A 16415-nucleotide genomic window follows, 5' to 3' on the forward strand; every position below is an offset into this window, starting at 1 on the left:
GGAAAGATTTGAAAATGGGTGTGGAATAGATGTTAATTCTGGAGCCTAGGATTTTAGCACTATAGGAAGGATTACATCAGCAAGGCTTAGTAAATTATGCAAACCCTACTTGCCATGCAAAAAATGTACTAGTTGCAAATTCCTAATTTTTTAAAATGATATGTTCCAGTAAGTCCATATGAGTTACTGGTGTTCTGTTTATGTTTTCTTAAAGGATATTTTTAGAAAGTTTATTTATTTATTTTTATTAAATAAGAAAAGAATTATATTTGTCCAGTCTTCAGCTATTTGCCAGATGGTAAAATCTCTTGCCACATGTGAGTATGCATGTGTATTTTTTGAGCTTGGGTGGGGAGGGTGATACTTGGTCATCAGTGGAGGAAAGGAATGATACCAGTAGGTCAGCTTTGTTCTTAGTTGATGCTACAGTAGTACCATCTGAATGTGAGAGAGAGTGTGGTAAAAATGGACATTGATGTTCAATGGCCTTAGCTTGAGACCAGATGGCTTACTGCCGTTTGAACAGAAAGCGAGTTTTCTGCATATGTTCCTTTCAGAATCAGATTGGATTTGTATGTTTTTTGTAGAAGTTGTGAGCTATGGTGTAGGACTGGGTGTGAATCTGTGAATTCATCTTCAAGAACTTTTATGATGAAATTTTTTTTCTTTGACTGTTCACTCATTTTTAAGAGAATATTTTAGACTTGAATTGGTTGGGAATTTTGGACAGAATTAGGGTTTGAAGGCATCTTTCCTATATGAATTGTTTTTGTTATTCAGTTTGAGCAAGTATAGGCAGCCCTCGGTTTACGCCTCACTTCCATTCCTGAAATAACTGACGTAAAATGAACCTGATTTTAATGGGAGGTACAAAGTTATGTTCTGTGCAATCAAAAAATATGCACATGAAATATGTGCAACATTATTATATTTAAAGCTTTGATAATACATACATATATATATATATATTTGTTAAAATAAAATTATAATAATAAAAACAAAACAAAATTATATACAAAAAATATGAAACTTCCAAAAGATATTACATATTTCTATGTTGAAGTTCCTGTTTTCAGATCACCTGCATTTTTTTTGAAAAAAGTATCCAGTGTTAACTGCCTAGATTTTCTTTTTCTTTCTTTAAGGATTTCAGCATAAGGTTGAATAGATGCGATTACACTCCTTTTTACGTTCGCACTCCATTCCCAATCATGGTCCATTTCGCAGAGTTCATCAGTCAATCTCTATGCTTGCAAGGATACACTGAAAATCGGCCGGTTTTATATCTCTCAGAGGACCTTCTTCATTTTCTTTCTCCTCCTTTGGATGTTGACTTAATTGTTTGGCTAATTCTTTTAAGTCTTCATTGGAAAGTGGTTTATCATGGCTCTCTAAGACTTTTGTCACATCTTCAGCTGTAATATCATCCAATCCCACCTCTTGCACAAGCTTGGTAGTGTCTTCAATAACATTCTTCTCTTGCTCTAATTCCTCGAAGTTGTGCATAAATGCTGGAAGAAGTTTTTGCCATGCTCCTTTTAAACACTTGCTGACACTTTGTTCCAAGCTGCCTTGATGTTGTTAATGCCCTTCAAAATATCAAATGACTGCCCATAGTCTTTAATAATTTTCCTGAAGTGTCCAAGACTCTTACCATTTCCACAAATGCTATACAGAGGTAATAGGCTTTGAAGATTGATATAATCCCCTGTTCCATCGGTTGCAAAAGCGATGTTGTGTTTGGGGGCATGTAAACAACCTTGACATCCAATGGTGTTCTTACTTCAGCAAGGTTTTGAGGATGTCCAGGGGCATTATCCAAGAGAAGCAATGCCTTGGCTGGCAAATCATTTTCTTTACAGAAACGGAGCACGGTAGGACAAAAATAATTTGTGTACCAATCTATAAAAATGTCTTCTGTAACCCAAGCTTTCTTGTTCCATTTCCAATACACTGGCAGCATGGCTTTTAGATCCTTGAAGGCATGTGGTGTCTGTGAATGATGCACCAACATTGGTTTAAACTTCAAAGTTCTGGAGACATTTGCACCCAACAAAAGTGTAAGTCTGTCTTTTGCAGCTTTAAAACCTGGAGCAGAATGTCCCTCACAGGAAACGAAGGTGCGTGATGGCAATTTTTTCCAGTAAAGCCCAGTCTCATCAGCATTAAAAATGAGATCAGGAGGATAACTTCCTTGTTCTACACAATCTTGAAATTCTTTAGGAAAAGCAGCCGCTGCTGCAACATCTGCACTTGCCTCCTTACCACATAATTTGACACTATGGCACTTTCTTCCAGACTTAAATCTCATGAACCAACCTTTGCTTCCATCTGTCTTTTTAAGATCCTCAAAAATTGTTCTTGCTTTCTCAGTTATAACAGCCTGCGTCAGAGGAATGTTTTTCTGATTCAAGTCATCCACCCAATTTCTTTGCATGGAGGGTGGTTGAGCTGTGGAATGCATTGCCTGATAGAGTGGTGAGGGCAAGAACAGTCAGTGAGTTTAAGGAGTGGTATGATAGACTTTGTGTTTCTTAGGGGGAACCCCCCCTCGATGAGTCTTGACAGACTTTATGTTCTTAGGAAGGACCTCCCACAATGAGTCTTTTGACTCCATGGAGGCCTGAATAATAATGATAATAATGATAATAATTTTTCCATTTTTTTCATGAAGTTTACCCCTGTGCATCATCAAATAACTTACATTTTTTGCATTTAGTACTGCCATAGATTGTTGCACAGACTATTTTATTCTATCTGCATTTTTCATAATTGTAGTAACAGTCGATGGAGGTAAGTTCATACTTCTACAGACATTAGCACGTGTCTGTCTGCCCATCTTACATTCTTCGAATCACCTCCATCTTCTTTTCAAGTGTGATTGATTTTCACACCTTCTTAACACCAAGTTCTGCTAACTTTTGTGCACTTCTTTTATCAGAGATGGTATGTAATTACATACTTTATCAGTTTTTACATATGTACGTATGTAAAAAAAATTAAATAGAACAATTAGGTAGATTCAGCAGTAAAACTAGGTTTGATACATATACTTCGTAGTAGCTCAGTAAACACTCAATAAACACTCAGTAAACACTCAGTAAAAACGATGCTAGCATCGTTTCTTAAGAGTGCAGTAAGAAAGCACGTACAGGCATTTGCCATAAATTGAACCGTCGTAAATTGAGGGCTGTCTATATTTGGTTCAGAAGAACCAAATCAGTAATCAAACTATGGAAAGAAGAAGTAGAGGTCACTAAGGTCATGTGATTTGGCACCTTTTGTGATGTCAGAGGATATGAGACAAAGAATGTAATATAATGGATGAAATTCTATAGTAAAGAAAACTTGGATGAGGTTATGGTGTGAGTTACCAAATGAAGAAGAGATGTATAGTCAGATGAGCCTTTTTGCATGACATACAGTTCAGCATGAATATGATAAATAAAGTATAATTAATACAACCAAAACATTGGTAATGATCTCAGTATGGTAGCACTTTTAATGGACTTGCAGCTATGCTTTGCAAAGTATTGATGCTTTTTATGTACATAAGATAGCTGAGCTACCAAAGACAACATTATGTCTTTGGTTGTGGGAAAATGGAAAGTTTCATAGAATTTACTGCAGGGAAATAAACATTTTGGATTGAACTGAGTTTTATGAATATTTTCATTTAAGCTTTAAATAACGATGGTGATGGTTTCATTTTTTATGGACATAAGGAGGAGTTCCTTAGAATAAGTGATGGAAAAAATGAAAGAAAATTTTGTTGTCCCCACATCAACAACTTATGAAGAACAGTCCTTTTTTGATTATCTTAAATGGCATTGAAACAGTAACATTGAAAGATTTTCAAAGTGTTACTGACAAATTTTTTTTAGCATATGTTTATATGTAACATACTTACAGTAAACTTGTAGAAGACATAATACAGGCATACAATATAGTGGAATACAAGTGTTGTTGTTAAAGATCTAGTTTCTACATTGACATTAACTTAAATGGTGTTACTGATTAACAGGATAAGCAGTTCCGTGAGAACATTTCTTATAGGAATGATGACATTCACACGAGTGGTACTCCAGTATGTTTGTTGATATTTAATCAAAGAAACCAGTGATGATTTCTTTGATTAAAAGTTGTCATCCACTTAAGGTGGATTGAGTTGCTATGAACAGCAGTCCATTCTATTTGAAGTCGAATTATTTAAATTTCTGTTGGAGTTCAGGCCACTTATACTGTTCATGTTTGCCATCCATTTCCTTCTTTGTTTTCTGGTGCTATTGAAGAATTTGAGAAAATTTTTCATTAGGCATTCTGTACACATCCCCATACCACTAACTGGTTCTCTCATTCTTGCTATTATTGGAAATGATAGAATAATTCTTCTCTAATCTCTTGATTGGTTTCATTTTAGTCTATGCAGTTCTATTAATTTTTCTCAAACGCTTCTTTTCAAAAGCCTTCAATTTTTGTTTTTCCTTCTGTTTAATAAGTCTGTGCCATAAAGAACTTTGAGGAGTACCATTTAACTATATACTTTTAAGTTCTTTGGAGAGATGTGTATTTTTTCATTAAAAAATACACATCTGCTTTGGTCTGCTATGACCAAACTTACAAATATATTTGTAAGTTTGGTCATAGCAGACCACCCTAGATTTATTGTTACTTTATAAACTTTAAGTAAGAATTTGAATCTGTAAACAGAAATAAATTGTTTGAAATTTTAAAACAAAAAATAAAAGGAAAGAATACTATTATACTCTATTAATATAAAAAAATACCACTGTAACAATGAAGAAAACTTTCCTTCAAGCATGATCTGATAGCATAGATGACAGCAATATTATACTCCAACTCATCAGGAAGGCTTGTAAATACATTGCCAATCAGGTTTGGTCTCACTTTAGTGCTATGCCCTCAACGCAGGAGGGCACAGCACTAAAGTGATGACCAAAGTCTTTCAGTTTCCTACCCCCCCTCACTAAAGATTAATGGGGGGGTAGGAAAAACTGAAACCTTGCTGTAGGGACCAAGAACAGCAGCCACCTCAATTTGAAGTAAGGTGGTTTTGTTTCACCATGCAATGAAGGTCATCTACCAACTTATAGGTATAGTTAGCATCTCCGGCAACGAGAAAGTTATTCTTTTATAGCAGGAATGTTTGGTGATATTGCGAGTGCCTCCTTGGTAGAAACAGGCTACACTTCAAGTAAGTGGAATTAACTTAACCAGAAAAGGTTGTGTATTGTGTGTCATCAGTCCATAGTTGCCTGATGTATGGCATGTTTCTTCTTAATAGCAGCCTTTCCATCACAGTTAAAAAAAATGATTCATGTACTTTCCCATTATTCCTTTCACAACAACGTGGCAACTTGTATATATGCCACACTTTTGCCGAACTTGTATATATGTCATAATAATAATTGATGTTATTATTTCCAGGATGCTTCAGAAAAAAATGGTCTAAAATTGAAATACAATCTCCGTACTGCTTTCAAACCCCACATTGAAGCATATCCTTTGTCTCTCTCTAAAGCATCTCCTTTACTTCTCAATTCCAAGTAGGCACACTGGAAAATCTGCCAGCATCCATATGGAATAAGAAATACTTCTGTGACCACAATTATGGATAATCAGGTGCAGTCCACAGAATCAACTGGAGAAAAAAAAAAAAAAACTACTAATTTTCATTCCACAAGAATAAACATGATTTATTGCCCTTAAATACCAGCCTAATGTAAATGAACATTAAGTGAAACTTGTTATGATATGCAAAACCATAATACTTAGTCTTCCCGGTCAACAACCAAGGCTTTTTACTAGTGTCTATAGATTGTTTAGGCTTTTAAGTCTTATCAGTTTCACTGATTACACTTTAAATGCTTCAAGTCCTAATGTTACTTTGTGTGTTGTGTGTGTGTTACAGTGTTATATTGTGCTCCCAATAATGTCTTTGTCAGAGAAGAAATAGTTAGGTCATTGAACCATGGTTTATAATTAAAATGAAATATATATTGATCTTTAATTGACCATGATTTATAAACATCTAATACCAACAAGTTTCGCTGATGGGGCTGTCTAGTTTCTTCAGCGCTTATAATGGTAAAAGAAAAAACTCAAAGTGGCTACAGAGAAAATAGAATAACACTATCGTATAAATTAAACATTAAAACAGAACACGTAACATTACACGCATGGAGTGTGTTGTGTTAGTCAGTGTTATGAGAGCACGTTCTGTAGTTTTGAGCGACTTGTACAGTCTGGTTTTGAGTGTACAAGTCACTGGAGAGTACAACATCCCATGTGCTTGTGGACTAAACTATATTGGAGAGACGTCGAGAAACCTCGAAATCCGAAAAAAAAAAAAAAAAGAACATATAGGAGATGTTAATAACAACAGAACAGAACTCAGATTTAGCCCATCATTTCGCAATTACTAACCATACCATTGATTGGGATAGCGGTTTCATGCCTTACTTAGAAGAAGATTTCCATTGTAGAAATTTCAAAGAAGCCATTGTAATCCTTTGTTCTGGAGAAAATCTTAATAACAGAAACCAGGGAATGATAATAGCTGACATATGGAAAACCTTAATAAGATCACTCAGTCTGCCAGAATTTAATTTCGTTCAAAACTACAGAACATGTAATGTTACGCTTTCTGTTTTAATGTTTAATTTATACAATAGTGTTACTCCATTTTCTCTGTACTAGCCATTTTGAGTTTTTTTCTCTTACTGTTATTAGCCCTGAAGAAGCTGGACAGCCCGTAAGGAAACTTGTTGGTATTAGATGTTTATAAATCATGGTCAGTTAAAGATCAATATATATTTCATTTTAATTATATGTTTGAATGACCAAATATAATCTAAACAATGAACCATGGTTTAATTCAGGCTTTTTGGCCATCTTCATTTCATTAAACTTTCAACATGAGAGTCTCTCCCTTCATATTATCATCCTGACCTTGCAGTTTGCACATTGCTTCCTAGTATCACCAGTTGTCCTATTTATTCTTTCTGCACACAGGTTAGAAATATCTGCACTTAATAATAGATGCATTTTACATTATAAGTTTTTCGCTACTGGAAAAAAAAAACTATTGATCTATCATACACTTGTATTGCAGGTGAGTTATTACCTTTAATGGATAATAAGAAATCATAAAATGCAGTTGAAACTATTCTTAGATCTCCAAAGCATTAAATATCTGTCAGATGTTACATTCATTAAGTGTTATTTCTTTTTCAGAATCAACAATGGCAAGTCATCTGTTGAAAGTAGCTAATAAACAGTTAACTCAAAGAGTGACAACATGCTTAATCACACCACGTGTTAGTTATCATATGCGTCCTGATATTGGAAAAAGGGAAGTAGTAGGGTTTGGTTTAAATGGAGAACGAAATTATGTTGATCGTCTTGACTGTCCCATGCCAGCAATCCGATTCCAGGAAGACTCAAAAGAGATACTAGCCTTAAGAGAAAAGGAAAAGGGAGATTGGAAAAAATTAACACTGGATGAGAAAAAAGCATGTGAGTCAGTAAACCAAATATTTACTTTATGTTAGTCTCTTTCATTGGATTTAAGTTCCTCTAAGTGAATTTATAAAGTAATTGAACTCTCTCCCTCTTCCCCCTCCCCCCCCTACCTTATTCCCTCCTCCCTATGAATAAATTCTTTCCAAAAAATAAAATTCCACTTTTTTTCTCCCCCCCGTCCAAATAACCAACTAAATTGTCAGAATCTGAAGCTACCACAATAAAAGCCTTGCATATCTCTTGCATATTAAAACTATACTGTCTGGACTGACCACATAAGTAGGGGTTGAAATAAATATCTGAATGAATCCTTCTCGATTCTCAGACAGTTATTCCGGAATGGAATGAAATATTTTTTTGTAAATGTATTTCTATTTTACTGAAACAGTTAATGTTTGGGTTCTAGGATAGGATTTAATTTTTAGGATTTCATTCAGAGGAGTGAATTTTTTTTGTTTCAGAAATTGCTGGTCTGGAGCACAAAATTTCAGTCTCAGAAAATAATGCTCAATTTGGGATATATATATATATATACATACATACATAGTTTATTCACAATATGATACAATGTGAAAAGGGAAAAGAGATTTATATTAAAAATTAAATATTGCAAATTATGGTCTTCCAAGTCTCTCTATCTTGAGCTAACTGGTAGATGTCAAATGGAGTTTTGTAGCAATACATATGTTGTGAAACCATCAGCCTACTGATGGTTTCACAACATATGTATTGCCAAAATTGTTTGCATAATCTTCCTCTACTGCGTTGCCATCTTGTGGTTTGTACAGGATGAGGAGTTCCAAAAAGGGCGAGACTTCAGGAATCTGAGTTGTAGTTTTTTGACTATACTGACAAGTGATTCTTGCTTAGCCAGATTTAGCACAGCAGTGTGTTAGTGACGTGGTCCATCCAGGTGTATCAAAGGATCAGTTTGAGACATGTAGTTCCAAAGGAGTTAATTAAAAAAAAAACTACAGATCTAATGATCTGTAGTTTTTTTTTTTTTAGTGCTTATTGTCCAGGTTTGAGAACCATACAAGAAGATGTATCTACTGGTTGCTTGGTAAAGTCTTAATTTTGTCTTTAATGATACTAATGATGATTTCCAGATGGGGCTGAGTTTGTTATGGAAGACTAGAGCCGGCTTTTTACATTTTCTGATATTGCTGATGTACGATCCAAGATATCGAAAGTCCTTTACTCTTTGTAGGAGTTTATTGTTGATGTGAAGTATAAAGTTTTCACAACATAAGAGAATACTTTGCACTTTTGGATGTTGATCTGCAGACCAATAAGTTGAGCCTGTGCCTTTAGTAGACTGAGATGTTTTTGTGCATTTGTTGGTTCTGTATCAATAAATACAACATCGTCAGCAAAGCTAAGATCAGTTATTTGCATGGTGTGGGTGGATGTTTTAATGTTAAAATCAAGATTTTCTGTGTTGATGATCTGGAAGATGTAGTCCAAGCATATTAAAAACAAATAAGGTGCTAGTACATCACCTTGCAGGACTCTTGTTGTCACTGGAAGTGATTCAGATGTTTCATTATGGAAATGATTCATTAGCTCACACTAGTAACTGTCGATACTTTTATAGTTTACTATATTCGGCATGAAACTCTCTGATTCCAATCTTTGAGTTTCTTATTCGGCTTTAAAACAATGTGGAATTTAATATCCCCTTATGCTTGAATAAAAACTTTAGTTTAATATTACTAAAATTTTACAATTCGACGTTTCGACCTTTATGTCAAGGTCATCTTCTGGAGCGTACAAATATACACAAGAAACAAGCTATACTACAATCATACTGGTTCGTTAAAGACACTGACTAACTGCTACCACAATTGTTGGCCTGACCTCTGGTGAAAAAAAAAAAAAAAAAAAAATTATACATCAACGCTAGAGCCCTATTATTTGTGTTGTCTACTATATACATATATTAACATCATTCCAGCCAGTTGGAGTGGAATGGTTTCTAATACTAGCGGATTGGCTAGAGTCCTGACTTATGTTGAATCTTTCATATTAGGTTGGCTGAATGTGTGCCATCCAGATCTTTGGAATTTTCATACCATCTTTATTGTTGATATTTGGGTGGTTTATCAGGATTTCGCAGGATTCTTTAAATTTTCTTTCGTACCATGTTTTTGTGCGGTGTAAGGAGCAGGTGCTTTTCCAGTTGATTTGGTGTAAGGTGTTAAGTGCATGGTCTGAGAGGCCTGCTTCACCATAATGGTTATATTTAATGTGTCTAATGTGTTCTTTCTTGCGTATAGGGATTGTCCGTCCTGTTTCACCGGTAAGTTACAGGTGCAGCGGATGCAATAGACTCCAGGATGTGCTAATGGGAGGAGAGGATCCCTACAGGAGCTGAATATGGTTTTAAGTTTAGTGGGTGGTTTAAAGGTGGCATTGAGGTTATAATGTTGTAGGATTCTGTTGATTTTTTCCGATAACCCTTTAATGTATGGGATGGCTATGGTTATACTGTAATCTAGATTCGTTTTTGTTGTGGTTTTATAGAGTATTTTATTGACAGTATTTTTGTTATAGCCATTGTTTAAGAATGTGTCACTAACGATTTTTAGTTCTTCTTTCAGGGCTTGCTGGTTAGAGCAAATAGTTGTGGCTCTGTTTTTAAGGGTGTTTATGACTCCATATTTTTGTGCTGGGTGGTGGTATGAATTTGCATGTATGTATTGGCCCGTGTGTGTTGGTTTTCGGTAGACCGTGAAGGATAGACTGCCTGAAGGAAGAGGTGTAACTAGTGTGTCTAGGAACGGGAGCGAATTTTGGTTTTCGATTTCGATGGTAAATTGTATGCGTTTGTGTTGTTTGTTTAGGTGGCTGAGGAATATGTTTAGCATTTGTCGCCCGTGCGGCCAGATCGCGAACACGTTGTCAATGTATCTGAGCCAGATTGTCGGTCGAAGCGTGGCGGAATCAAGAGCCCTTTGCTCAAAGGTTTCCATGTAGAAGTTCGCGATTGGGGGGGGGGGATAATGGTGAGCCCATGGCTGTACCTTCCTTTTGTAGGTAGAATTTGTTTTGCCACACGAAGTAACCGGACTTTAGTACGTGGGCAAAGAGGGCCGTAATGTCGGGCGGAAATTTGTTCTGTAGTAGCAGAATTGTGTCATTGATGGGGACATTAGTGAAAAGGGCAGAAATGTCAAAACTGACTAATAAGTCGTCTTTGTCGGGTGTTATGTTTTTGATTTTGTTTATAAAGTGTTGTGTGTTTTTTATGTAGGAGGGGAGATGACCTACCAACTTCTTGAGTGTTGCCGCTAATTTCTTGGCTAGGTGGTAATTGGGACTGTCTATTCCTTCCACTATTGGTCGAAGGGGCACATTTTGTTTGTGTATTTTCGGAACTCCATATATTCTGGGGGGGGGGTCATAGTGGGGTTTGAGTTTTTTAACTGTGTCTGGTGGCCAAGAAGTGACGGACTTTAGTAGTTTTTCTGTTTTGTCCTTTATCCTTTTTGTTGGGTTATAATTTACCATTTTATATGTATTGTTATCGGCTACTAGTTGGTTCATTTGCAGTATGTATGTTGACCTGTCAAGGACAACAGTGGCACTGCCTTTATCAGCTTTCGTTATTATTATGTTTTGTTTGGCTTTTAATGATTTAATTGCTGCTAATTCTGTTTTAGTCAGGTTGTTCTGTATGGTTTTCTTGGTATTTAGGACATTACTGGTTTCTAGTCGTATTTTGTCTGCTATGTTGTTAGGTAGGGATCTGATGCCTCTTTCAATGTGGTAGATAAAATCCAGTTTGTTTACCTTTTTAGGCGCTATTGCGTAGTTCAGTCCTTTATTCAGCAGCGTGAGTTCGCCGTTGTTCAGGGTGTGGCTTGATATGTTAATCACATGGTTCTTGCTTGTTGGTGGTTGGTCGCTCCTTGTCTCCCTTGTTTGTTGTTCATTGTTGTTTCTCGGGGAGGAAGTCCTCTGATTGGCCGCCATATTTTGCCGTTGTTTCAACCTGTGGAATTTTTTCTTGAGTTTTTCTTTATTCTTTTCCAGGGTATGCTTGGCTGAATTGTCAGTAATTCTTTCAAGTGTTTGTAGAATGTCTGGATTAACGTAGTTGGATAGTTCTGATTGTAATTTAGAAACTAGATTTTTGTTGTAGCTAGGTTTCGGCGGGCATAATTTCCAAAAATGCATTTGGATCACCGTGCAAGCCTAAAAGAAAGGATTAATATCCCCTTAATTTGAATAATGTTTATATCACCGAAATGAAGCCTATTGGCTCTTTATATTTAAGTAACTTAATGGTTGCACCTGTTTGACAACTCGTATAGCAGAGTATATAAGTTCTTTTCGCTATACCCTTTGGTATATATTTGGTCTAGCTACTCGCTGATAAAGCCTCAAAAAAGGCTGAAACCAGTCTGGGTAGTGACCTCCCACCATAATGTAATAACAGCATACATTTCCTAGGAAATGTGTTTTTACATTATGGAAAATACCAAGATTAGCGATCAGAACTTTCCCCACCTTTGCAACAGTTGCCTGAGATTGTACTACGTACTAGGACTACTTGCATTAGTTCAAGCTAGTAACCACTGATACTTTCATAGTTTACTATATTCGGCATGAAACTCTCTGATTCCAATCTTTGAGTTTCTTATTCGGTTTTAAAACAATGTGGGATTTAATATCCCCTTAATTTGAATAATGATTCAGATATTTCTGTTTTAAAGATTACTGTAGCATTGTAATCTTTATAAGGCACTGAGTATTTTAAACATTGCTTCTCTATTAATGGAGTCAAAGGCTTTTTTGAAGTCTATAAAGGTTAATATGAGTGTTAAGTTTTTATCACAATGAACCGTCTATGATTCTTCTGATGCAATGTATCTGTTCTGTTGTACATTGTTTTTTTAGAAATCCAGCTTGGATTTTTCTTAAAAGTGGTGTTAAGTTAAATTTTAACTGTGGTTGAGAGCAAAGTGATACCTCTGTAGTTATCCATTCTATTAAGATTGCCCTTTTTGGGTATACGGATAAGGCCTTATTTCCATTGTTGAGGTATTATTCCTGTGTTTAAAGCTTGATTCATTATGGCAAGGAGATTGGAATATTTATTATATCTAGCATTTTTGAAAGATTCTGCTTCAATTCCATCAATCCCAGGGGACTTTCCTGCTTTGGTTTGATCTATTGCTATTTTTAGTTCCTTTTTCAGTGAAGTCTTCACAATCTATTGGTAGAGTTGGTGGTTAGATGCAGGTTCGCTAGCTAACTTGAATGTTGGGGATTATCAACATTCAGTAATTCTTGAAACTAGTTTCTCCATTTTTTCGCCGAGTTCGAATTTACTGATAGCTGTCTACCGTTTTTGACAATATTTCCTCTTCTTTTTGTTTTATGGTGACAGATATAATTTATCATTTGAAAAGTGTTTCTAGTATCCCCAGTTTTATTATAATTTTCCAGTTCCTCGTAGTATTTATTTATTTGATTTTTTTTGTCTCTGGTCATTAGTTCATTGACCTTGTTATTTAAAATGTCTAGTTTATCTTTATTTATTTCATTCCTGTTTAAGCGGTAGAGTTTCCTTGCTTTATTTCTTTCATATGTATATTTTTCAGTTTCAGGGGGGTAATCCTTTTTCCGAGTCTTTTTTGTTATTACTGTTTCCAAGAATTTGGTTGGATGTTATGTTTATTGCTTCGATGATACCCTTATACTTTTCATTATCTGGATCTTTAAGAATGTTTTCCATATTGTCTGCTAATGTGCTGTGGAAGGATGCTGCAGTTTGTGGGTTATTTAGTTTATCCCAGTTGTATTGTTTCATTTCAGGCTTGTTATTTTTAAAGACTTTTAGTGAAAGTTTAATGTAGGCACTGATTATTCTGTGGTCAAGGTTTAGTTCAACCATGTTATATGCTCAACAGTTCTTGATTGATCTGATCCACATTCCATTGATTAGTATATGGTCTATTTGGGAATGAGAACTATTAGGATGTTCCTAGGTCCATAGTCTTCCTTTTGGATGGGGAAATTTGGTTTGGGTGATTATCATGTTATGGCTATTGCAGAAGTTCATAAGAGAATGTCCATTGTTATTTGTGGTTTCATGATAAGTGTATATTTACCCACGTTTTTAGTAGTATTGGCAATATTTTTATCAATTTGGGCATTAAAATCACCACCAATGAGTGTGACATTGTGAACTGGGATTTTCATGACAGTTTCAGAGAGATATTTATAATAGGTGTCTTTGTCTTCTAGTGGAGCACATTCTGTAGGAGCATATGTGGATATTATTGTCAGTTTTGGGTCAGTACTTATGGTTATGAGGAGAATTCTTTCAGACACTTTTTCAATTAATATTATTTTTTCTGCTAGTTCCTTCTTCAGCATTATTCCAACCCTTCCAGCACCTCATTGTTTGCTGAGTTATAAATAAATCTCCATTTTTTGTCAGCTGATGATGTTTCATTCACTTCATGATTGTCAGTTCTCCATCTATGCTCTTGTATACATATAATGTCTATGTTGACTTTCCTGCTCCTCTAAGTAACTCGAAACTTTTTCCAGTTTTCTTTAGTGTCCGTGCATTATATGTTGAGAAAATGAGATTAGATTTCCATGATTTAATTTGATCACACTTTTTCGTACCTTTATTCACCCAAGAACATCCTGGAAGGCTTAGAACTTTGGTATGCATAGTACTGTATCAGCAGTTGAGGCACAAGTCTGTGTGGAATTAGCTGATATTATCTCGTTTCTTTCGTAATCATATATATATATATATATATATGGGGTGCTTAAGAGTCAAAACTGTATAACTGAGAGGAGACCTCCAGATAGCCTTTAAAGGAATGTGGAGAACTGACAGGGCTTCTGACCTAATGTCCAATCCTCACCTTCTCGTGGTGCACCCTGTTGGATATCTACCTGGATTCTGAATGAATGAGGATGGGCTGGCAATTTGGGATTTAGCCGACCAAATTGTATTCTTATTGATTAAACCAAAATAAAAAAATGATGGTACAACATGACAAAATTTCATGCCGGCTGGGGCGTCACCTGGTTAAACAAGGCTCCTGTTGTTTTCGCCAGGGAATCAGGGCAAACAGTGAAAAGTCAGCTACTGGAACAAATCTGAAAACGCACCCCAATTCAACATCACCAGAGTTAAAGATCGGTACTATCAACATAAGAAGTCTGAATGGCAAAGAAATGGAGCTAACTGAGGAATTAGATAAGTATCAGATCGACATAATAAGGGTGACTGAAACAAAATAGACAAAAACTGGTGAGATCTTTCTGAGCAATAAATACAAAATATTGTTGTGTCCCATTTTATGATTTTTATTCTATCTAGTGAAATTCTGCTTATCTATGTTCTACTATGCACGAGATATCACCCCAAAATACAAATATTTTAGCTATTTCTCCCCTTAGTGTCCCTAATATTTATATTATACTGCACCTTTTGGGACATTTAGTTTGAGATATTAAATACAAAAACAAGGAGAAAGTACTAAAATATGTCTGAATGTGAAACATTATTGCAGTCGTGACACTTTATCTCGTTTTTTAATACATTAATTTCCCGCATGATTAGGTTCATACGTTTTTCAAGTGGTGCATTGGACAGCAATTTCAGACAACTGCTTTATCAATGAACAAAGGTTTATTAAACTCATTAGTATGGTACAATTCAATTTCTAATATAATTCAATTCAATAGTAAGAAAACATTTACAAATTAGCATTAGCTTATCACAAGTAACTTGGCTATGATCCTATATGGGTATTACGATCATGCCGCCATAACAAATTCAACACATAAAATTATAAGTAAAATCTCTTATCTAATTAACACATTAGTTAACCCTATATTAGTCTGAATATGCACTATATGCTGTAGCACATGGACATATATGATCAACTCACTCTATTTTACTATCTAAAATTACGTAGATCAAATTATCCTTTCACTGTACTAACACATAACTTTGACATTTAAAACTTTCCTATACGTTACAATACACATGAATTATTTATATAATATTAATATTAGCAAGCATACTTTCAATATAATCAGTCATGTACTAAAGTCCTAGTATAATTTTCTTAGTCTCTTCAACAGTTCAGTAATAGAATAATGATAATAATTACAGATTTTCAGTTAACATGAGATTTTTACAGTACCTTTTTGTCTTCAGTTTTCTATATTGGCCTCTACCTTTTTCCAATTGAACTATCCTAGTATGATCTCTCCTATAATCTGTTACTCCTAAGTTCTTTTGGCATCGAACTGTGTTTACACGATCTTAACTCTTTGTAGTTGAATTAATAACACTTTAGAATCATCTATACCATGGCTGTGAAACTCGCCACTTGGACACCGACTTCTTTACAGATTTCCTTTTCACTGGACGATGAAACACTTAGACAATACCTTCTTTCCTTAGCTAAATGGCATTCCTTGTTTCTTACCATAGGAAATACGGAATCGAAATCCCGCTCACTTTTGTTTCCTTGTTGTGACGACGGAGATAACTCCAATCCCGCCACTCAGGAAAACCACGTGAAACCAGTACGAAGGAGATCGTGAAGAAACTATCCGGGAAAAAAGCCTTCTGTGCGGGGTTTCTAACCCTTTTATACCTAGACTCCTAATGGCACCCACTTTAATTTCTTTTCTCCTCCCCTTACTTGATTCGACTTCAACGACCAATTAGGGTGGCATTTTTCTGCCAAACATCCTTTGGTCGGCGAGTCAGTGACGATGTCCAAAATCCGGAAATTGACCCTGAGCGATAGTCTATTGTTTTTCTTTTGCTAGCCTCTAAATTAATCCCCCTTCCAAATTTTTAAGAATTTACTTGA

The 16415-nt window shown here is 35.4% G+C and overlaps 1 protein-coding gene across 2 annotated transcripts in view; it reads left to right on the forward strand.

Annotated features, from left to right (window-relative positions):
- LOC150103477 (cytochrome c oxidase subunit 4 isoform 1, mitochondrial-like) overlaps positions 1-16415 on the forward strand; it is a 62393-nt gene that overhangs the window by 10542 nt on the left and 35436 nt on the right. For both annotated transcript variants that reach the window (XM_090398219.1, XM_090398220.1), the window contains exon 2: positions 7258-7539. In XM_090398219.1, the coding sequence (XP_090254345.1) occupies positions 7266-7539 (274 nt within the window). In that variant the 5' untranslated portion in view covers positions 7258-7265. The remainder of the gene's footprint in view (positions 1-7257; positions 7540-16415) is intronic.

This window comes from Typopeltis vanoorti, chromosome 9 (genome assembly GCF_054136105.1).
Source record: "Typopeltis vanoorti isolate ZY-2024b chromosome 9, IOZ_Tvanoo_1.0, whole genome shotgun sequence".
NCBI classification, from domain to species: Eukaryota; Metazoa; Arthropoda; class Arachnida; order Uropygi; family Thelyphonidae; genus Typopeltis; species Typopeltis vanoorti.